At 30.8% G+C, this 25,360-nt stretch overlaps 1 protein-coding gene across 2 annotated transcripts in view; it reads left to right on the forward strand.

Annotated features, from left to right (window-relative positions):
• Positions 1–23,684, forward strand: part of LOC107455618 (glycine receptor subunit alpha-2-like) — a 36,180-nt gene extending 12,496 nt beyond the window's left edge. For both annotated transcript variants that reach the window (XM_071183292.1, XM_016073243.3), the window contains exons 5-8: positions 7,139–7,221; positions 9,235–9,366; positions 19,921–20,288; positions 23,402–23,684. In XM_071183292.1, the coding sequence (XP_071039393.1) occupies positions 7,139–7,221; positions 9,235–9,366; positions 19,921–20,288; positions 23,402–23,575 (757 nt within the window). In that variant the 3' untranslated portion in view covers positions 23,576–23,684. The remainder of the gene's footprint in view (positions 1–7,138; positions 7,222–9,234; positions 9,367–19,920; positions 20,289–23,401) is intronic.
• The last annotated feature ends 1,676 nt before the right edge of the window (positions 23,685–25,360 follow it).

Consider the following 25,360-nt stretch of genomic DNA (forward strand, 5'->3'; position numbering starts at 1 on the left):
TTGCTACACAGTCGCAACAACATCGACTTTCATTTGCCCACATCAAACCAGACCTGTAAATACAGAAAATGTGGTTGGAATGCACACTGTACCAATTCGCTTTCGCAATGTTGACAATGATATGGACCAAAATCCTAATCCACCTATTTTAAAATCAAAACAACATGAGTTTGCTGGTGATTTATCGAAATTGTTACCTATCAAAGTGGCAAAACATAGTCTTGGCAAAATGTTTTCAAAATGCAGTTATTGTGGAGCTTTGAGATTTGCTTCTGCAAAAGGGCGCTCTGTTAATTCTTGCTGCCATAATGATAACATACATATACCTCCGCTGCATGAATATCCTTTATTTTTGAAAAACTTACTTCTTTCTGATGAGCAAGAAGCAAAATTATTTAGGCAAAATATCCGTGTATACAATTCATCATTTGCGTTTGCCACTTTTAGTGCTAAATTTCTTCAAGATGAAAGCAGAGGTCCACCGTTGATAAAAATTCAAGGACAAGTATATCACCATGCGACAACATCCCTAAATTCAGCAACCAATGCTCCAAGGAATGGACAAATATATATTTATGACAGTGTTGAGGAGGCTATTAAACTACGCATGAATTTAGACAATCTTCAGTTGACAAGGCATATTGAAAAATTATTAAGGGAAGTCAATCCATATGCACAGAAATATCGGATGCTCAGAGATTTAACTATTCATGATAGTGAATTTGTTTTACAATTTCAAAGATTTATATTCGATGATAAAAGAAGATACAATAAACCTACTTCTTCTGAATTAGCTGCCATTATTGTTTCCAAAGATGGTGTTGTTCCTGTATGCGATTTAACTGTATATCCTAAACAAGAAATAAGAGAAACGAGTATAATAAACCAAAGATCTCAACATGCTGATCCTATGGTCTTTCCTTTACTTTTTCCTAAAGGCGATTTAGGATGGACTTATCAAATGCCTTCGCAAAAAGGAAAACAAATAAGTCCAATTCAATATTATGGGCATAGGTTAGCCTTACGACCTAATGGTCCTTTTAACCCGTTATTGCATGCTGGAAAATTATCTCAGCAGTATGTGATAAATTGCTATTTGTTGGTTGAAAGTCAGCGATTAGATTTCATTAGAAACAATCAAGGAACCCTGCGCACTGAATGCTATCAAGGGTTAATTGACCATGTTGAAAGGAATTCTTTAAATGAAACTGACAGAGTAAGGTTGGGCACAGCTGTTATACTACCAGCTACGTATATTGGGTCACCTCGAAGTATGCAACAACTGTATCAAGATGCAATTGCTATTTGTCGGAAGGTTGGAAGGCCTGATTTTTTTATTACGATGACATGTAATCCGCAGTGGCCAGAAATTACTGAAACTTTAAAAGATCATTTCATTAAAGGTACTACTGTAAATGACATTTCAATAATCGTCACAAAGATTTTCCAAGCTAAAGTGGATGAATTAATTCATGACTTAACAAAAAAACATGTTTTAGGCCCTATTGTGGCATACGTTTATACGATAGAATTTCAAAAAAGAGGGCTCCCACATGTTCATATTCTTGCTTCACTCCGAACAGACTGTAAGTTGTTAAAGCCTGAAGATGTTGACAGATTTATAACTGCTGAGCTTTCTGATGATAACTATCTTCGCTCTCATCAACTAAAACACATGATGCATGGACCTCATATTGCAGGCCTTATTTGCTGGAATGAAGAAAAAAAAGAATGCTCAAAAGGATTTCCTAAAGAATTTATCAATGAAACAGATATGACAGGTGATGGTTTTCCAAGATATCGGAGAAGAAATAACATCAATAAATTATACCAATATCCTGCTAAAATAAAAGGCACCACTGTGTATGTAGATAATCGCATGGTTGTACCTCATAATCCGTATCTTTTACTCAAATTTAATTGCCATATAAATGTTGAATATTGCTCCTCAGTGATGGCTATTAAATATATACATAAATATATTCATAAAGGCCATGATAGAGCCAGAATTGCTATTGTTCAAGAGGACAATGAAATTGCAAGCTATATAGATAGCCGCTATATTGGGCCAATGGAAGCTGCATGGCGATTAAACGAAATTCCACTGCATAATAGAAGTCACACTGTTGTTAGGCTTCAAGTGCATCTTCCTGGCCAGCAACACATCAGATTTGAGGAAGGTTGTGAGTCTGCTGCAGTTTCAAATAAAAAAGCATCCCTTACCATGTTATTAGCGTGGTTTAATTTGAATAAAGAAGATCCAACTGCACGTATTACTTTGTACGGTAATATACCAGAAAAGTACTCTTGGAATTACAAATTGAAAAAATGGATGCCAAGAAAAAATAATGTCCATGTCGTTGGACGTTTAATGAATGTTTCTCCTAGAGACTCTGAGAGGTTTTTCTTGAAACTCATTTTATGTAGAGTTCCTGGAGCTTTCAGCTATGAAGATCTGCGAACATTTGAAGGTACGATGTATAAAACATTCAGAGAATCAGCAATTGCTATGGGTTTAACTGAATGCTGTGAAGAATCTACAGCAGTTATGGAAGAGGCAGCAGCTAATATGATGCCTAAGCAATTAAGGCACTTTTTCGTGTACTATTTAATATGTGATGAGCCATCAGATGCAGTAAAATTATACAATATTTTTCATGAACAAATGATTGATAAAGATGCCGATGCCAACGATGCTTTAATACACATTGAACAGTTGTTGAATTCTGAAAATAGAAGTTGTAAGGACTTTGGATTACCCGAGCCCCCATTATATGAAGAACTGGTTTATGCTATGGATATAAACGAATCAGTTGAAAAGTTTACTCTGATAAATGCTAAGTTTAACGAAGATCAACTGTTCATTTTTCAAAGAATAATAAAGTCTGTCTCCGATGAATCATCAAATCAGCAAACTTTGTTTTTTATCGATGGTCCAGGAGGAACTGGCAAAACCTTCCTATATAAAGGATTATATCATTATTTTGTGTCAAAGAGCATGAAAGTTGCTTGTGTAGCTTGGACTGGCATTGCGTCAATGTTACTTCCATCTGGAACTACTTCACACAGATTTTTTAATCTGCCTATTGATCTAAGTGACGATGGGATTTGTATTTTAAAAAAATGTGATAAGATTCGCTTAAAAAATGTTGACGTTATTATATGGGACGAAGCAAGTATGATTCCCAGAAAAGCAATAGAAATGATCGATAGAACTTTTCGTGATCTTCTAGCTAATGAGATACCATTTGGTGGTAAGATAATCATTTTAGGTGGAGATTTTCGACAAGTGTTACCTGTCGTTAAAAAAGCTACACATATGCAGGTTATTAATGAAACTATAAAATACTCTTTTCTTTGGCCATTTTTTGAAATCCTCCATTTGACAATTAATATGAGAGTTAAAGCTGGTAACCAAGAATTTGCCAATTGGTTGTTGACAATTGGCAATGGAGAACTTTTACATCTTGATGCAAGCACTCCTGATCTTTATTGTAAAGATATCATTTCTTGGTTTTTTGAAAAAATCGATTGTCTTAATACTAACTTCATTAATCACATCATATTATCACCGCAAAATGATGAAGTTAACAAAGTTAATGAAAATATTTTATCACGTGTGCCAGGTGAAGAGGTTATAAGTTATAGTATTGATAAGGCCACACTATATGGAGTAGATAAATCAGACGGGAGAGAAGAAGAAGCTACTTTAAGGTATTCTATTGAATATTTAAACTCCATAAATCTCCCGGGACTGCCACCTCATCAGCTCAAATTAAAAGTTGGATGCATTGTAATGCTGATCAGGAACATATCTATTGTTGATGGCCTTTGCAATGGAACTCGATTGACTGTTCTTAAAATAGGGAAAAGAGTATTGACTTGCCAAATTGCTACTGGTAATAAAAATGGTAGTATTGTCAATCTTCCAAGAATAGAATTAAATACATTATCAAGTAATTCTTCCTTACCATTTGTGCTTTATCGACGACAATTTCCTGTTAGATTAGCTTATGCCTTAACAATTAATAAGGCCCAGGGCCAAACCTTCGATAAAGTTGGGCTATATATTGAACGGCCTATTTTTTCTCATGGTCAATTATATGTGGCATTGTCAAGATGCACAACGAAGGAGAACATTAAAATATTTATTAAAGATGATCCTGTCATTAACAATATTGTACATAGAGAAATATTATAACATATATATATAATGTCAAATTTATAAATGTATTTAGCGTAAAGAAAATGCTATTGGTGCATTGTTTATTTTAATTCCCGCAAAATTAATGTTTTCATTTATAGTCATTTTGCTGAATATTATTAAAATATTTTTTTAAAAATTACCCTGTTCTTAACAATATTGCTTATTGAAAAATATTATAGACAAGAACATTATATCTGCATCAATGTGCAGATATAATCTTAATATGAAACAAGTTTCATATTAAGATTATATCTGCACATTGATGTTAATTTCTGGCAATTTTGGCTCATTTAGAGAACAAATAGGACATAGAAGGAACTGTAGTCAACGAAAAAAGTGACATTGATATTGACACACTGCTTATTCTGCATTTAAGAAAATTAATTCTTTTCGATGATAACAGTTAATATTCAGTTTAATATTGAAATATATGAAATCAAAGCATTCTTGGTTTTGCGAAGCAAACCAAGCAAGAATTGCGAAGCAATTCTCCGGGGGTTGGCGAGCGTCAGCGAGCAGGGGGCGGAGCCCTCTAGTTTAAAAAAATATACAAATCTGAAAAGTAAACTTGAATACCATTATTAATTTTTAATAATTCTATGGTTATTATCTCAATAAATCGCAACAATTCTACAATTTTTTAAAAAAATGTACAATTCTTAATAATTTTAATTAAATTGTAAAATCACTCTCAATAATTCCAGAAAAATTGTATTAATGCTTTTTTTTTAGTAACATTTTATTAATTTATTTTACCAAGCAATTCATTTCACAACATTTTACGAGAGTATTAATTCGTAAAAAAATGGAAGTTCAGTAATAATAAAATTTTGAATAAAGACATTTTGCTAATTTTTACCCTAAATTAATTTTTTGCCGGATTAAAAGTTAAACTGATTATCGTGTCAAGGCTAAACTAGATCAATAGTGTAATTGTTGCGTATCAGGCTGTTTAAAATATTATACTGTCGCAAATTCAATATTGCTTCTGTTAGAGGCAGGCAACGCCCTTTAAATAAATACCTGCTACGCCTAGTAAATATTTCTGATTATATCTGGACAAATTCAATTCATAGAAAAGGATATTTGCTTGAAAAAATGTGGTTCAACTTGTTTAAAATTATTAAAGCTTTTCAATTTATTTTTTTAAAAATTCCAGGATAATTTGATTTTGTTATTGTAATAATAAAGTCAATGAAAACATTTGAAATTATTAATGTTCGCATTTTTACTATTTAATAAATATTGTTATTAAATTAAATAATTTTATAATAAAGTCACAATACCATTCTTTACAAAATAAAAATCAAATTTGCTATTCCAAGACTGCTAATGATACTTAACATCTAAACTTGGCATATTAAGGCACAATGCACCTAAAAAAGAAATGACGAATTTCTTTTTTTCATGCAGCGATATCCTAAATATGCTATAAAAATAATGCTCTTCAAAACATAAAAATACGAAATAAATTAAATCCCTAAGTGTATTTTTTCTTATTCTTTTGTTGTCAATGTAACGAGAACACGTTTTTTATAGCGACCTCTATCCTCGCCATCTTGGATTTTAGATTAAGTTTTTAATTTGTGTTTTGATAATGTGGTATTATTAAGCAACACATTTTTTTTAAAGAAAGGGAGAAAATTAACAGATATCTTAATTAGATTAAGAGAAATAGCTCTTGATATTTTTAAAGATCTCCTATGAGTTTTTCCTCAAAACTTTAAAGCAATAAAATTATTCGATTTGTGGTTTTGATTAAATAATTTAAAACTACACGTTCCTCAGTTTTTAAATTTTTTTAAAAGCTATTCTTATTGCAGCTTAATTTGATGAAAAAGCGCAAGGGATAACGCTAGAAATTTCCTTTAGCGTTAATTGCATGAAAATAAAGATACTTATTAAACATCTAAAAGCTGCTAACTATTTAAATATCTTTCAAAATTTGTTGATTACGCTTAATATTTTGAATTGTGATTGGATTACGGTCTTGCATTTTACATGTTTCAATAGATACTGCGAAATAGAGTAAATATCCATCATCAGTTTATTTGTGAAAGTTAAATGAAAGGGATTTAAAGCATATGAAGAATTTTTTTTTCATCCCTTTCTCCTAAACTTCGAAAGTTTAGTTTTATCGGAAAAAAAGGCCTTTTAATATCGAAATTTAGTGTGTAATGTAACGTAACTGATGAATTTGTTTAGTTATGTTGGTAGTGGCTTGTAGATTAATGGAGTTGCAATGATCAAGCCTGAATACCGATGGTTAAAACAATTTCTGCCTTCACCGTATAAAATTTCTAAGGATCAGGATTATCTATTATCGTAAAAAGAAATACTGTCCTTGCTGTTTTATAATTCTATAACCGTCCTTGAACAGCCGGGTTTACGATTACCAATGTTTGACTCCGTAGTTTATCCAGAAGACAAGTGAATTCCTGGATCGAGTATTGGAAGAAGTTTGCTTTCGTGAAGGACTTTTACATTGAACAAACCCGCATTTGCAATACGTGAAGAGGAAAGATACGAAAACTTGCCACCTAACTGTAAGAGGACTCTAGTCCATAATATGTATACCAAAGAGGATATTTTCCTTCAGCACGGTGCGAGCTGGATGCGGAATTTGTATCGACCAGCCATCGCTGGGTTTCGAAGGCGGTTCACCTCCTTAGGAGGGGAACGCTCTGTTCCCTGAGTCACAGCAGCTCTTGTCCTTGTTGTTCACAAAATCGATAGCTAGACTAAGGGAAAACGCATATTCGATCTCATAAACTTCGATAAAAATTTAAAAAAAAAACATAATTTGCGCTCACCTATTATGAAGCATTCACTATAACCGTGACTTTTCCCATTATTATGTATTTTGCGTGCACTTCATTTTTTTGAATGGATAAACAAGTCAATATCTAACAGTTTTTAATAATTTTCTAGAGCTTTAGTCAAGCTAATATGTGATATGGATCTGCATCATTTTCCACACGATGTACAAACATGCGGTATGCAAATGGCTTCAGGTTTGTTTTCATTCCTTTCTTTTTTAAATCATTATAAATAACATAATAAGATAAAAACAATTTTGAGACAAATATTTCTGCGTCGACAAAAAATTTAAAATTATCAAAAGATAAACTTATATTCGAAATAGTATTTGATTTGTTATGCATTTAATTTGACATAGAGTTAATGTTCTCAAGACATAAAATTAATTATATAATATATTGTTTGCTATGAAAGATTGTGTAAAATCAAAACGTGACTAATCTAAGAATACAATTTTGAATAAAGAAGGCATTGTTTAGATTAATTGATGTTAAAGCCTTAAATATTGATTAACTATCGAGAACTAATTTTTTGCCATTTTCAAGTAATCTTGATCCTAATTAAAAATTTGTTTTAGGAATTTATTCTTGATCCGTATTTTTATTCACATGAATGGCTTGTACTTTCACCTTAAAATTCCTGTAAATTATAAATCGGTTTTTTATCAGTATTCAAACCTGCATTAAGATCTCAACAAGTTATGTATAAAAATAAACAAGAATTAACAAAACAAATAACAATTAATAAAAAATAGCAGTTGTGCAAATCAACAAAATTTTCGTTTTGGTTTCTTAGCTCGCAAATTGTTTATACTCGCAAATTGTTTATAAATGTATCGTTTTATCGCTAACGCTTAATACGAGGGTTGTAAATTAAATAGTGGCAATTTAGCCTTGAAACTCACAGAAGGGTGGGCATGCGCAAATGGGATATGGGAGCGGTGAGGTGGCGCTGTTGTCGACGTGTAGAGTGCAAAAAACAGTCGATCTGCTTAGAAGGGTAGTTGTTGTGTGGCGTTAAAGTGATGAGTTTTGTTTCCATCGCTCTAAACCATGTTTTCAAAAGGTGATTAGCGGTCGTGGCTTAAAATCGAGGTTGCCCGTGGCAAAAATGCAACAGAATGCTATCGAGGATTAGTGGAAGCCTGTAGCGCAAATGCTTTACCGTATAGGACAGTAGCACGATGGGTTCAAGCATCTCGTCTTTTTTCGTCATTAAGCCATTAGAAAACATGCTTTAGAGCGATGGAAACGAAACTCCTCACTTTAACGCTGTACAACAACTACCCCTCTAAGCAGATTGACTGTTTTTTTGCACTCTACACATCGGCAGCAGCACCACCTCATCGCTCCCATATCCTATTTGCACATGCCCGCCCTTTTGTGAGTTTCAAGGTTAAGTTGCCACTATTTAATTTACAACCCTCGTATATAATNAAATTCTTATCAGTTTCATTGTTCATCTGAAGGTTCACATTTCTTTGCTCACACCTGCTCCTGATGCATCACCTTCTTTTGTGTATGGAGGAGCAAGGAAGGTCCGTGGTCTTTGTTAATTTTGCATAGTCAACTTAACTGTTTTTGTCACAGAAAGGAAAAACTAGATAAGACATTTTAAATATAAAGTAAAAAAAATGAAGAAAATTTGAAGCTCGTGAAAATTATAACTTATTACGTGGGAAAACTTTTTAAGCGGAAACTTCTTAAAGAGGTTCCTCTGTATATATATATATATATATATATACATGTTAAAATATTGAGAAAATGCTGAAAATACCAGTCACCAAAACATTTACATACAAGTAGTCTGTGTTCAAAAACATAATATCTCCAAATTTTTTTGATCAGTGATAATGTTTTTGTTTTGTTTTAAAATTAGAATCAATTCCTTAAAAAGAAAAAATAATAACAAGAAATAGTTAAATAATCATGTATTGAGAAATAAAATAGATTATGTCAAATAACACTTAAATTCATCAGCATACAGCTTTTTAAAATTCCCAAGTTTGCTAGTCCTTTCACAGTCATAATTAATTTAATTTTTTTAATTAAAATATTTCATTTTCAAATCGCACAATTATATAAATTGTAAATGGATATAGAAATAAATTTTGTATAAATGTGCGCAATATTATCACAAAGATTAACATTTCCTTCACATTTTTAATTAAGTTATTTCAAGTGTTTATTTTTTTTTTAAATTCTTAGCAAGCTTTGCGAGCAGAAATGTTGTTTTGAAATGGACTCTCGACAATTACACTACAGATGACTTCTACAGCCTACAACAATATGAAGTAACTGATGCGAAGCAAAGTGAGTGTGTGGCATATGTAGGACCGAGTAAGTGTACCAACCCCACACTTTTCATAAAATGGTTTGCTTGTTTTTGTGTGTGTGGTTTTCCCTTCTTTGTAAAACAAATGCGTTATATAGGTTGAATTCAAAATTGTGAGGTTAAGGAGTACAGTTGCAATCCATTCCATTGATAGTTGCAATCCCTTTCATTGATTGGTGCAATCAGATAAGGATCAACTGTTCATGGCAGGGAATAAAATAAGATCATTTGTAAAAATTAAATTTGTAAACTTAAAACTAAGATATAAATGAGTTTTAATATATGCTGAGCATACATGAAAACCAAAATATTAAAACGAAACGACGAATAAACTATTTATGATTAAAATAACGAGCGAAAAATGTACTGTATAGAAAATAAACTAATACAAAAACTAAATTCTGTCGTGCAGAAATCAATTTTGATCCGTCTTAATTTAAGCCTGGAACAAAACTTCTAACACACTATATCAAAATCACATACTATGATCATCAAAAAAGGTTTTTAAAGTTAAAACTCATTAAAACTGGCGGAAAATCACGCAATTATTCCAGCCACTTTTTGTACTTTCGATACTGTTGGAGTAAGTATTACAGCTTTAAAAATCATTGAAGCTGCTCTGAAATCACGTTGATTATCGTGATCAAAGATACCTATTAATTTGCTATTACCACTTGCATTTCAAAATCATTTTAATAGGTCGACAAACACGTTGATCATCTCGACACTTTTTGCACTTTCTGCAAAAGTTTATTTCTCTACTACTTGAGTTGTGTTACACAATTATCAAAATTATTAAGATAGAAGTGAAATAGTGTAACTGTGCCTGCCACTTATATACTTTCGATATTGTTGGAGCAACCATTACTTCTTAATAAAAGCTTTAAAGTTGCTCGGAAGCCACGTTAATCATTTTTTTAACAATACTGATAGAGTTGCTATTACAGCTTGCGTTCCAAAATAATTTTATTTGGAGGAGAAATACGTTGACCATCTTGATACTCTTTTTTGCACTCTCTGCACTTCTTGAGCTGTTTTGTAATTTGACTTTCAAAATCATTAAAGCAGGAGCAATAAAACTCCTTATTGTAGGATCAATTAGTTTTCAAAATTATGTACTTCGAATTGCAGCGCTATAGTTTCTCAAAAATAGCATACAATACTAAACAAGGATTGCATTACTAGCTATACTTTGTATTATGTTGCACTTTTACTTGCATGCATTATTGCTTTCAAATTTTAGTGACTTTTCTTTTTGTCAATTTTTCATTGATATTATCAGATGAAGCAAAATAGTTCGACAAATGAAAAAAAGTTTAAAAAATAACAAGTACAGTAGTACTTTCTGTAGGTGACAACTCTTAATATACGAGACTCTCTATTTAAGGGGTGATTGAGTTGGTCAAAATCTCTTTGAATAGAAACCCTAATATATTTGCATGTATGTAATTCAAGAGACATTGAATAAAGGTAAAATAAATTATAAAGGTTGTAAAATATAAGGCAGAAGTAGTGAAACACAAAATAAATATTGAAATACGCATTATTACACACGTGAAAAACGAATTAATTTTTTGTATTGACAAAGGGGAAATGTCGCATTAGAAAACAAATTAATAACTTAACCAAACAATATTAAAAAATAAAGTGTAAAAAAATATTATTTATTTGCCTTTCTTAGTGTCTTTTGTTTTGCTTTTATTAGTACCTTTTGTGACTTGTTTTTAAAAGATCCCATAAAAAATCAACTATATTCAGTATCATTATGCATAATGCTCTAACTCGATATCAACCACAGTCGATAGTAAAAAATTAACATAATTAACAATCTCCTCTGGTACTTATTCCTTTAATTGGTCGGTAAGAAACTTTTTTCTACCGTACCTACAGTAAGTATCTTAATATCAATATTAGTACATTTAGTACATATTAAAAAAGCACCAATTGTGAAAAGTAGTACTTATTACCAAAATTAGTTAAGTATCATTAGCATCAATAACTCTATGGTATTTTTTTTTACGATTTTCGTAAATGTATGAGTACCTTTTCTCCATTAATTAAGTTTTTAAAACAATTTTTTGATTTAAATTTGTACCTATTATCAAAGTTAATTATTTGTAAATCTCGAAAATTAGTAGTCACCAAGAGATTACAACTGTAGAGTAACGTTTCACAAATGACAGTCAAAATTTAATACAATTTTCCCATGTCTTATAATATAACTTCAGTTTTATTTTATTAGTTCTGATTGGTGGAGACAAGCTTTAAAACATAAGTATCCATATAAGAAACACGTGGTTTCAAATGCGAAAATATAAAATTCGAAGAATTCGGTGACGTCATCAACATGCTTAACAATATTATTGACTTGTGATAACTTAATATCGAACATCAAAAATAAATAATTCATTAAAACACTTTTGATTACACTTTTTGATTTGGAACATAAAATAATATATATCTATAGCTATCTATATAGATATATATATATATATATATACACCGAAGAGCAATTTCGTTATGACCACCCTGCTAATAACATGCAGGACCACCTTTATCCCTCAAAACTGCTCGCACCCGCCGTGGCATTGATTCCACAAGGTGCTGATAGGTAGTCTGAGGTATCTGGTACCAAGCGCTCACCAACTGGTCCTGCAATTCCCTCACATTGCGAGGGGTAGCGTGGCAGCACGAAATTTGGTTTTCCAATTAGGACCATAAATGCTCCATTGGATTAAGGTCAGATGAATTTGGGGGTCAAGACATGACTTGAAAGTCACTGGAATGTTCCTCGAACCAATCNTATATATATATTATAAGGTTATATATTATTTAAGAATAAATTTTCTAAATGCAACTCCATTTCGAAAATAGCCTCTATTTGTAAATATAAAATTCCACCGTTAATTTCCTGCATTCTTGAAAAAAATTTAACTTTTTTATTCTATAATTCTTATTTCTAATTTACTTCAAGTAAATTATGGCATTCATTTAGATCTTAATGCTAGCTGTGTTTTCAAACAAAAATGTTCTTTTTTTAGTTTTCAGACAGTTTCTAAATAAATTATAAAGAGTTAGGTTCGAGGAATACCCCTATTGGTAAGATGGAAGTTACTACTGTAGAGTTCCTTAACATTCCATCCACATCTTCCAACAATTGGATCAAAATGACTATAATAGAATGGTAAGAAGCAATGCGTCCCATAATAACTGAAAAACTAATATTTTAACAAGATCTACTGAAGAAATTACGTCTGTCCCTAGCTCTGAAGAGGATGGATAAACGTAGCTGAAAAGTTCTTCATTAGAACATAATTACCATTAATGTCATGAATTGCCATTTATTGCCTTAACCTTACAGTTATCGGCTCATTTTAAAACACATAGAGTTAATTGTTTTCTAAAATGACAGTAATTGTTTTATTCAAAATATTAGTTATCGGCTTATTTTTAAAAACATCGAGTAAATTATTTTCTAGAACGATAGTAATTTTCCACTTAAAATAATAGTTATCGGTTTATTTTAAGAGACGTAGAGTTAATTATTTTCTAGAACGATGGTAATTTGTTTTATTCAAAATATCAATTTAAATTAAAAAATTTTTAAAAAAAACAGTAGTTCATTCTGCTGTTTTTTTTTTTTTTTTTTTTTTTTTTTTTTTTTAAATTTTACAGCGCATGCTTCTTTTGGTAAAAAAGCATGAAAAAATACACTTTATTTTTTGAAAAATGTTTAGTTATTAAGGGGTAAGGGGTAGTTATTAAGGGGAACTACAGTAATTAAATAATGTCTAAAATTCATGTAAAGTTATATCCATAGATGGCGCTGCGCCAATTATTTTCTTTCTCCTATTTGTTATATTTTTATTCCCTCTTGTGCTGTTCATATGAAATAAACGTTGTGTTCGTTTCTCTGGAATCATGTTTATTTTGGATATCCAACTTTCTTTAGAGTACAAATTTGACATGGTGCCGAAACCCGGGATCGAACCAGGGACCTTTAGATGGAATAGAAAATTTTTGGAAGAATGCTTGGATAAATTAGTTTAAGACTATGACTACGAAAGAAATGTTACGGAATCAAAAAAGGAAACGAACTGTGGTAAGACTGCGAAATTAATATCGAAAATTGAAGCGAGTTTGGCAGATGAATCGCAGGATGCTGAAAAAGCAAAACTTTTATTGGATTTAAGTGAGCAACTGAATGCAAAAATGATGGAATTAAAACAATTGGATGAAAAACTGGAATACACTGTTGCTAAACAGGAGTTCGAAAGCGAAATAAACACCTGCCAAGAATATCAAGAAAAAATAGTGACATGGAAAGGGAGGATTCAGAGATTTTTAAATCGATGTTCTTCTAATTCAAAAATTAATATCGAAAGTGATAGAAACGAAACTGTTGTTGTTAAAACTGAATCAAAAATAATGAACCTACCTCGTCTGCAAATAGGAACATTTTACGGAGATTCTACCAAGTGGTTGGAATTTTATAATCAATTTGAAACAGCTATTCATAACAACAACGAATTACGAAAGACTTAAAAATTTGCATATTTGAAATCTTTGGTTGGAGGAAGCGCTCTCGCATCTGTATCTGGATTTGCCATTAGTGATCAGAATTATGATTCCTCTATCGAGATTCTGAAAGAGTGTTTTGGAAGAACGGACACTTGTGATAAGCTCTCATATGACGAAACTTCTCGCTATTGAACCTATTCGAAATGTTTCCAACTTAAAAGCTCTAAGAAGACTATACGATGAATGTCAAATTCAATTACGAAGTCTGTCATCATTAAATGTAACTGCGGGAAGTTATGGAAATTTACTATGCCCAATTATTCAGCAGAAGCTTCCAGAAGAACTAAATTTTGAATTCAATCGATGTCGGAAATCGGAAAAAGAATTTGATATACAAGAACTTTTGAGTTTTTTTTTTTTAAAGGAAATTAACTGTCGTGAAGCGGTGAGCTTAGTTAGTCACACGAAGAATAATAATTATAGCTAAGATTTATCAAGATTTGAGCAGAAGGGACAATCTAACTTTTATCAGAATAAACCTGGAACTGCATCCGCCTTGTCAACAATAAATTATAGATACATTTTTTGTGACTGTGAAAATCATTGTAAGTATAACTGCAATGTTTTTGATATTGAAAAGAAGCTGGAATTCCTAAGAAGAAAAGGAAGGTGTTTTTATGTTTCGGAAGAAATCAAATGTCCACTCAATGCAGAAATAAATTTTCGTGTAGAAAATGCAGAGGAAAACATCATTACTCAATTTGTTTTAAATCGACTTGAATGACAAAGAAGAAGAGAAGGAGCCAAAAACATTAGAAGTAAGTCAAAATTCTTCATCTAAATTTGGATCTAATATAGTTTTGCAAACTGTAAATGCTATAGCAGAGGGACCTCAAAATCATTGTAAGATGTTTAATTGACGGAGGATCTCAAATTTCTGTTATTACTAAAGAATTATCCAGAAAATTAAATTTAAAAGTAAAAGGAGAAAAAGAAATGCAAATTCATATATTTGGTGTTAAATCACCCGAAAAAATAGAAAAACAAAATAGCAGAATTAACTTTAAGAAATATTAATGACCCTGAGAAAAGTATCACTTTTGATTTTATCGAAGTTTCAGTGATTACATTAGCGAACATAAAAATGCCAAGTAATCAAATAAAAATAAACTAAAGAGCCTTGAAATAACGTTATTAGAGCCTAAGTGGAGTGACTCTAGATTTATGGGTGAAAATGTTTTGATTTTGTTTGATCCCGACATATTGTGGTCTATTAGCAATGATCGAATTAAAAGAATTAATTATTCTGCGGTTGCACTTGAAACTATTTTCGAATGGTGTGTGCAAGGGAAATTTCCCTCCTCAGACTGTAATGAATTGACGAATGTTATGACTAATCTGACCCTGGAAGAAAATATGAGCATAAATGAGTCCTTGAAAATGCTTTGGGAAATCGAATCAATTGGAATAAAAAATATCTGCGAAGAAAAAGAAACAGAAAAAGCTTTAGAATTATTTTCTTCATCAATCACTCAGAAGGAAAAGAGATATGAAATTAAATTACCCTGGAAGGAAGAAAAACTATAACTTGAAGATAATTATAAAAATGCAAAATTTCATTTTTTCAAATTGTTGCAAACATTTTGGAAGAACTTAGAATTATTTGAAGAATATAAAGAAGTTATTCAAAGGCAATTAAAAGAAAAAGTAATTGAAAAAATTTGTGATGATTCAAATTCCATTGACATAATATACTATATTCCTCATCATGCAGTAATAAGGCCTGAACACGCAACTACAAAATTAAGGATTGTGTATGATGCTTCATCAAAAGAAAAAGAGGAACTTTCTCTCAATGACTGCCATTTAGATGGACCGAACTTTTTACCGGATTTACTAAAAATTCTCCTGAACTTTAGAAAATATCGAATAGTTATGACATCGGATATAGAGAAAGCATTTCATCAAATTTTTTATTTCTCCAGAGGACAGAGATGTCATGCGTTTTCTTTGACTTGATGATGAGTCGGATTTACAAAATCCTAAAATTGCAGTGTACCGATTTTGTAGACTAATTTTTGGAGCCAAGTCAAGTCCATTTTTGCTTGCTGCCTGTATTAAGCATCATCTGAAGAAATTTCGAGATATTTATCCTAAGACAGTTCAACTACTAGACAATTTCTTATATGTCGATGATTTCATCACCGAAGTAGACTCAGAAGACGAGGCTCGTCAAGTCTATCATGAGACTAAAGCATCTATGAATTTAACCAAAATGGAACTCGAACTCGGAAGAATTAAGGAAAGAATTTCTCCCAGAAAGTAAAACTTTAAAATTAAATATGCCTGAAGCTTCAGCAAAGGTACTTGGATTGAGATACTTTTCAACAGATGATTGTTTTACATACTCACCAGCTGATGTTGTACATACTCCTTCAGAAAAGAAACTGACCAAAAGAACTATTCTTCAGATTTCATCGAGACTGTTCGACATTGGGCTACCTGACGCCATTTTCCATTCAAGCAAAAATTATGTTTCAAAAACTCTGGCTAGATGGCATTGATTGGAATCAACCGGTTCCAGAAGAAATAAAAGTCAATTGGAACTACTGGTGTAACCAACTATAAGGATTATGTGAAGTCAATATACCACGTTGGTATTTTCGATCGAGAGAGACTCCACAGAATTTAGAAATGCATGTTTTTTGTGATTCTTCGCAAACTGCATATGGAACTGTTATCTTTTTAAGATTCACTGCTTCTAGTGAAATTCGAACATCGTTTGCTCTAGCTAAAGGAAAGGTAGCTCCTTTGAAGGAAATGACTTTGCTTCGGTTGGAGCTCATTGCTGCAGTTATTGGAGTGCGATTGTTGAAAATTGTGCAGGAGCAATTTCCTAATGCAAAAGCTCGTCTATGGACTGACAGCTCAATTGTACTCAACTGGATTAGAGGATCAGCATACCGTTGGAAAGCCTTTGCGAAAAATCGTGTCAGTGAAATAAAAGAAAGTACATCTCCAGAAATGTGGTATCATTGTTCAGGCAGTGATATTTTGGCTGACAAGATAACCCGTTGTGTAAAAATCAAAGATTTAGTGTGTGACAGTGTGTGGGCCTATGGTCCTTCTTGGTTATCCGAATCAGAAGAAAACTGGTCTGATAAAAATTCTTCTGAAATCGCATTACTTTCTTCTTGTGATGAAGAAAAATATGATGTGACACCTGTTGTTAAAAATTGTGAAATTCAACCTATTTTGTGAATTTCAAAGTTCAGTAAAATTAGTGCGCGTGACATTCTACGTCTTCAGATTTATTAATATTCTGAAGACAAAACAGAAGTACACAGGTCCGATTTCTGCACTGGAAACCGAAAAATCTTGGGAATACTGGATTAAAATGTCTCAAGCACAGAGTTTTTATTCTGATATACAAAATCTTAAACAAAATAAATGTGTAGATAAAAATTGTAAATTAGCTAATGTTAATCTTTTACAAGATGATAAAGGTATTCTAAGAGTGAAAACTAGATTAATTAATTCATTTTTAGATGTGTATGAAAAATGTCCAATTGTTCTTTCTAATGATTATTTTGCAGAATTAATTGTTTATGATTGTCATGAAAAGGTATTACATAATGGTGTTAATGAAATGTTAATTCAGGTAAGAAGTAAGTTTTGGATTTTAAAAGGGAGGCAATTTGTTAAATCTATTTTGTATAAGTGTAGAGTTTGTAAAAAATTTACAGCTAAATGGGGTAAAGAAATTATTTCACCTTTACCTATTGATAGAGTAGAGAAATCTCAACCATTTGAGATTACTGGTATTGATTTTGCAGAGCCATTGTATTTAAAGGATAATTCTAAAGTGTATATAAGTTTATTTACATGTACAGTTACTCGTAATATTAATTTAGAATTAATATCTAATTTAAGCACTGAATGTTTTTGCTATCATTAAGACGATTTTTTGTCGTCGGGCTAAAACTTTTAAGTCTGCCGATAAAGAACTCAAATATTTGTATAAAATGTGTAAAAATGATGAAGTGCGTAACTTCTTAAAGAAACATCAGTTAGAATTGAAATTCATTGGAGAAGGTGCCCCATGGTGGGGAGGCTTTTGGGAAAAGCTTGTTCGATCTGTTAAAAATTGCTTAAAAAATTTTTGGGTAAAACTTCTCTTTGTTATGAAGGATTAATTACTGTATTAGCTGAAGTAGAATCGGTTATTAACACTAGGCCATTAACTTATGTTTACAATGATTTAAATGAGCCTGACCCTCTAACTCCTTCACACTTTACTGTTGGGTCACGTTTAACTACTTTACTGTCTGCAAATAATCTTAATTTAATGTCCAATAAGGTGGAATTAACCAAAAAGTAGAAATATAGATTACTATTGTTGGATAATTTTTGGAAAAGATTTTTTAAGGAATATTTATTACAGTTAAGATCTGTTATGTTTTCTAAACAATCAAAAAATGTGAATACTTATAAAGTTGATGATGTTGTTCTCGTGAGAGAAGATAATGTTAAGCGCTAAAATTGGAAGTTAGGAAGGATTAAAATTTTGTTTACAGGTAGAGATGGAAAAATTAGATCATGTGAGATTCAATTGGAAAACAATGCTGTAAAAAGACCCATTGAAAGACTATATAATCTAGAAGTGCAATAAATATTTAAGGCATCCAATAAATGGATGCATGGTGGGGAGTGTTAAGTAATGACTAAAATTCATGTAAAGTTATATCCATAGATGGCGCTGTGCCAATTATTTTCTTTCTCATATTTGTTATATTTTTATTCCCTCTTGTGCTGTCCACATGAAATAAACGTTGTGTTCGTTTCTCTGGAGTCATGCTTATTTTGGATATCCAAGTATCTTTAGAGTACAAATTTGACAATAGTTTCAGAGTTATTTTAAGTCGAATTTTGAAATTTTTGCTACACTATACAACAAGGGCGCCGGCAGAATAATATAAAAGGGGGTGCAACCCTCTAACAAACTACCCCCCCCCCCCGCCAAAATTTTTTTTAAATATTCTGTTATTACATTTTGTTTTGTTATTAAATATACTTTCATCTGTTAATTTTTTTCAAGATGCATTTCTTCATTGTTAACAAGATATTTAAAAAAAGTACGAATTTCCTGTACTTGCAAATTTTGCCACGAGAAACTGTATTGATGGCGCTGGCATAGCTACTGACTTTGAAACACAAATAACTACAAACAGTAGTTTCGTATACTAACGTGTTTGTGCAAGCTTAACATTGGTATTTATTGTGCTGATGAAGTTTTACAGTTGTAAGAAGTCAGTTTGTGTTATACACCTTTGTTAAACTAAATAACTAATAGAAAATATAATATTATTTATATTTTATTAAAGGAAATTTAGAAATATAGCTTAGATATCTGCCAAATTTGTGCATGCTCAGTGTGCATAAGAAAAGAATGAAAGATGACTCAGAATTCATTGAAAAAGTTATAAACAGATTTGGACAGCAAACAAGACGATTACAATTCTTGTTAGATTAAACAATTTTTTAATTGTTATAGATCAGTAATTACTTAATTATTTGTTTTTGAATAAAAATATTTTCAATAAAAAATTTTTATAACAAAATTGTTTTTCTGTATCCCTTTAATTGCTTAAAAAAAAAGTCAGGGGGTGCAAGTGCACCCCCTTGCACCCCGCTGCCGGCGCCCTTGCTATACAATTTAGTTTAGCGGTTATTATGAGCAGAGCAAATATGACTTTTCGAAGCCACATACTCTTATGATAGAAGATGAGTACCTCACGAACGTTGTTTGAATATAGATTTTTAAAGCAATTGAATAACTTATTTTTATTTTTCAGGATTTTTCTGGTATTGAAGAAAAACTAATGGCAATAAAATTATATATTTTTCGCAGTATTCTAATGTTCAAACTAATTCTAATAATTCATCTAGTACCATGACTCACAGTTTCAAAACCTCTACTTTAATTTACAGACTAATTTTTTACTTATTAATTTGAAAGAAAAAACTTGTTTTTGCAGATAACGCATCCTGCTTAGAAGGGAGTGTTGTACTTAGAAGAAGGAATGGCTTTTATCTCATCAATGTTTACATCCCTACAATACTGATTGTTATCATGTCCATGCTGACGTTTTGGATACCCCCAGAAGCTGTCCCAGCACGGGTGACACTAGGAGTCACAAGTCTCCTTACTATCATTACTAAGCAATACCAGGCTTCCATGCCAAATGTGTCATACATTGTTGCATTGAACGTTTGGTTATCTTCTTGCATCGGGTTCGTTTTTTTAAGTCTCCTAGAATTCGCAACTGTTATTGCTCTAATGGCAAGATCGAAGAATTCAAGTAGTCTTGCAAATGAAGACGAATCAGAGTTGATTTTAGGAATGGTATGTAAACTTATTTTATTACCTTTTTTAAGAAAAAATCGCACTAAGTTTGTTCAGCGTATTTTCGTCAGAAGAATTGCATCTAATAGTGGGTTGGTTCATCCTGTATCAACTAGCTCAAAATTTATATAAATATTTTTAAAGTTTTTAGGTTTCAATCTTCAACACACAGTGATTGAAACAAATGACTATAATCGATTTGTTTTATCCAGTAGATTAGTAACTCGTTCGCAGAACAAGTTGGGATAAAATTAAAAAAAAAATAATAATAATAAATAAAAAAATTTTTCAAAACAATTTTTTATTCTAGTCCACTAGTTCTCACTAGGCCTTAAATTTCGTGAATTTTTATGTAAGAAAAAGAATATCATTTTAAATTTTTCTATATCGATTGACAATTTTTGGATTAGGTACATGGCAACAAGCCATGTTGAAATCTAACATCTACAAAGATGGAATAAATACAACACATTTTTATACATATTTGATTTAAGGAGAGGGGATACATCAATAATGCTAAAACTAACCTTTCTCGATGTGACTTTTCTAAGAAACTACCTATGATATCGCTTTGAAATTTTTTGGGGATATTTGAGAGTATATTAGTTGTATGCTATGACAATGTTTTAGAGTAATAGGAATACTTTTTGAGTTACGAAAGATTTCTGCTCAAAAAATTAAGAATTTTTTTTTTGAAATTCAAAAGTTCTCAGTCCTTTTTTTTTTTTTTTTAAATATTTTCTCCCAGATATTTGTTAACAGTTATTACAGTGTAAACATGTATATGTTTACAGTGTACATGTTTATGTTTATGTTTACAGTGTACATACAGTGCACATGTACTGAGAAAGAAAACTTAAGCAATATCGTGCTTAGATGCTGCGAAAAGGTACATAGAAAAAAGTCAGTTTTAGCATTATTGGAATATGCCCTACCAACTCCCCTTAGTTCATCATTCTTAAAAAAGAGGACTTACCTGACATATTTTCTAGGAAAAAAACTGGAAAAAAAGCACGAAACATTTGTGAGAAAGATTGTTCTACAGTTTGTTAAACTAGCTCCTGTTTAAAAATGAACTAGAAGAAAAACTTACTTGCCTCAATAAGTAATTACTTATCTATGTCTTTCATTCGAGGACGTTATACACTGGAAGAGACCCTTCAAGGTAGTTTTTTTTTTTCAAAGCACAAATGAGTTACTGTTAGAATTCCGCTCTAAAATTGTGCGGTAAAATAACCGGCAGCAGTCTGTTCATCCAAATAACAGTTAAGTTTCCGGGAAAGAATATTTTTTTACCTTTACGGTTTTGAAACCATTTACAACTAGTATGGTTTAAAAACCATAAATATAAAACCATGTGATTTTTAACCAATTACAAATAGCATGGTTTCAAAACAGTAAAAAAGAAATTTAGCTCAACATTGGAGATAGTTTAGCAACTTTAGGATGTTGTCATCTATGCGTGAATGAGAGTATCGTATTCTGATAGTCCAGGATCACAAGTTCGCGAGTACAGCATACTAGAAACTCTTCGCATGTTAAAGGGGATATTGTGGTGTCAGGCCTAGTATTGCTGGGATTCGAACCACCGTTCTATCGCTTAAGAGATTGTCAGATTAACTCTCTAGACTATAATATGCACCTATTTGCAAGGAATTAGGAGGTTTCATTAGGTGGTTCTAGTTGGAGCTATAAAATTCTGGTCACTTAACCGTATTAGGGGAAAGCAGTTAATAAACTGGTTTTCACACAGTTAAGAGATTGAATACCATCTTATTTATAGTTATTTGACTGTTTTGTTTCAATATGGTAAAATAACGATTAAATAAATAGTTAGTTAACCATTTTTAGAGTAACCATGTATAGAGAAATAGAGTTCAGATAAACTTGAATTAAACCATGAAGTTTCAAGACATTAAAATGAAAACTATTTATAGTACGATTACTCAAAATTAGACAGTGGGAAAGTAATTTTGTAATAATTTTTCGCACTTTTACATTTTGTAAACATTTTTTTCAGCATTTTAAACTTTATTATTTAGTCTAGGTTTAACTGAACTCATTTTTCTCGAAATTTCAAAATACCAAAAAAGGCGAAAGATAATTTGCCATTAAAAGTTTTTCCCATAGTGCAGCGTTCTCTTATGAGGGCTCTAATCATTGCAATTTTGGAATCTTGGTTTAAATTTTGATTATTTTCGTTTTTATGATATTTTTTTTCTGTGCTTTACAAACTTTTGAAAATGAAAACACCACAAAAACTTTCAAAAATGGTGCAAAAGAAAGGGGTTGCTATATTAGACGTGAATAAATATTAGCTTTATGTAATTTCTCTCAAAACTTTAAAACAATAAAAATAAGTGCAATTTGTGGTTCTAAGTAAGTCATTGAAAACTACACTTTTGTATGTTTTCGGACTTCTTAAATTGTAATATTATTACAGATTAAGTGGATGAAAACAGATTTGAATGAAAGTAAAAAAAAAACAAAAGTATAACGTAAATTGCACAAAAACAAGCATATTTATCAAAAATCTAAAAACAGATAAATGTAGACTGTTTAACTACCTACAACTGTATTGGTAAAATGTCTCGAGAAAAAAATTTAATCAAAATTAAGAGAATCTAAAATTTTACACGCTTTATGTCTCAAATTTTGATTAAATGACGGCCCTTTATTTTATATGTATCGTAAGTTACTGCCGAATACGGTCAAAATTCCCAATCAGTTTATTTGTGAAAATTTAAAAAAAAGAGAGGACTAAAACCATGCTTAGAATTTACTCTCCCCGGTTCGGTCGAAAGGAAAAAGGTCTCTTAAGGCAGGGGTGGTTTTACATAGAACTGTGGATCAGAGTATACAAAACTTGTCTGCAGTATGCACATCATCATCATAACACATAATCTTTTCACACATAACATCATTCACATAATCTTTTTTTTTTCGCATTATCTTCAATATTTTAAATAGTAAGAAAAAACTTGTCTTTAATCAGTAACACTATCTTACTTATATAGATTACAAGGACTATGCATATTTTTTTCAAATTATTTGTATTTAAATGTAGCACATTTTTTCTCTTACATATATAGATTTATATGTATATTTTATAGATTCTCTTGAAAGCCAATGGGACATGGTCAACAGCAAAACCCATGTCTAATTTAGTTACAAAGAAAAAATCCTGCTTAAAACCACTGCAACTTGATTACTTTTCAAGAGTACTGTTTCCTTTGCTCTTTATTATCTTTAGCATTGCATACTGGAAATATTATGGAATTAAATAAAGAAAAGTTGCATTTCCTGTCTCTGCATGTTTAAACATAATTGACTTAATTGAAATAGCTTGTAAATGAACTTGTAAATAAAGTAAAATACCTAATTTGTACAAATAAATTGTGTTAATTTGTGCAAATACTTAGTACATATTAAATCAGATCTTTCTACGACTCTTTTATAATATTTTTAAGAAGTTAAATTACATCCAATTGATTATTTAGAAAAAAGTTATAAATGTCAGTGGCATGACTCTCATTAGTATTTTTAAAAAGTTAAACTGCATTCAATGGATGATTTAGATACAAGTAATAAATATCAATGGAACGACTCTTGTTAATATTTTAAGAAGTTTCGATGGGATTCGGGGGTTCTGCTTTCGATGGATTATTTTTTTTTAAAGTGTCTTTTATTAATATTTTTAAGAAGTTAAATTACACTCAATTGATTATTTAGAAAAAAGTGATGTATGTTACTGGCATGACTCTGATCAATATTTTTAAAAAGTTAAACTACATTCAATGGATGATTTAGATACAAGTAATAAATATCAATGGAACGACTCTTGTTAATATTTTAAGTAGTTAAACTGCTTTCGATGGATTATTTTTTTTAAGTGACAAATATCAATGGCACGTGTTTTATTAATATTTTTAAGAAATTAAATTACACCCAATTGGTTATTTAGAAAAAAGTGATAAATGTCAGTGGCATGACTCTTATTAATATTTTTAAAAAGTTAAACAACATTCAATGTATGATTTAGATAAAAATTATAAATATCATCGGAACAATTCTTGTTAATATTTTAAGAAGTTAAACTGCTTTCAATGGATGATTTTTTTTTAAGTGATAAATATCAAAGGCACTTCTTTTATTAATATTTTTAAGAAGTTAAATTACTTTCAAAAGATGATTTAAAGCAAAACAATAATTTAAATATCAGTTAGCTTATACTTAAGATAATTTATGATGTGATTGACTTATGTAACATTGAGAAATCAGTTATCATTAGAAAAAAAATGGGCTTTCAATGAGCTTTAAATGTATTTTCCGTAAAACTAATAACACTATGAAGAAAAGTCATTTATAAAAATGTATGCTTTAAATTTATTAATTGATAAATATTTTCCTAAACTAACTTCTTTCTTTTTTGTTGACTTTTTTGCCCTAAATGGAAAAGTTAAAATCTTTTTACTGGTGTAGCAAATTAAATTATTGTGGAAAAATGTTCAAAATATGCTAAATCATTATTGAGGTCATTTATAATAATTTTGTAATCAATTTTTTTGTAAGATGCTAATAACTTTAAATTTAGTAAAAATCATTTTACTTATTCGAAGTTACTCCAACTTTTTTGATTTTCATTCAATTTTTTTCTGATAAAGTACCTTGAAATTTAATGCATTTTTCTTTAACTTAAAACTTGATGTTTTCAACTATTTCTTTATTTATTTTTAACAATTCTATGTTATTGAAACGATAGGATAATAATAAGCAAGTTAACTTCTTGAGTATCATTGAAGCTTTATAAAGCAATGATAAGCCATACTAAAACACTAAAATGTAGATAAGTGCTGATAAATATGCGCGCGAGTGCAATTGCATTCATATCATTTAAATGATATGAAATGTAAAGTGTAAATCATATTAATACAATTTTCCTAAAACTCCTAGATAAAAGTTAAAAACCTGCAGTAACTTCTTTAAGTTTTAGAATGACAATGATAGTTAAATTTTTTACTCACCTCACTGAGCAGGAAAATTGAGGCAAAAATATTTCAAATGAGAATAAT

Source organism: Parasteatoda tepidariorum, chromosome 7 (genome assembly GCF_043381705.1).
Source record: "Parasteatoda tepidariorum isolate YZ-2023 chromosome 7, CAS_Ptep_4.0, whole genome shotgun sequence".
Classification (NCBI taxonomy): Eukaryota; Metazoa; Arthropoda; class Arachnida; order Araneae; family Theridiidae; genus Parasteatoda; species Parasteatoda tepidariorum.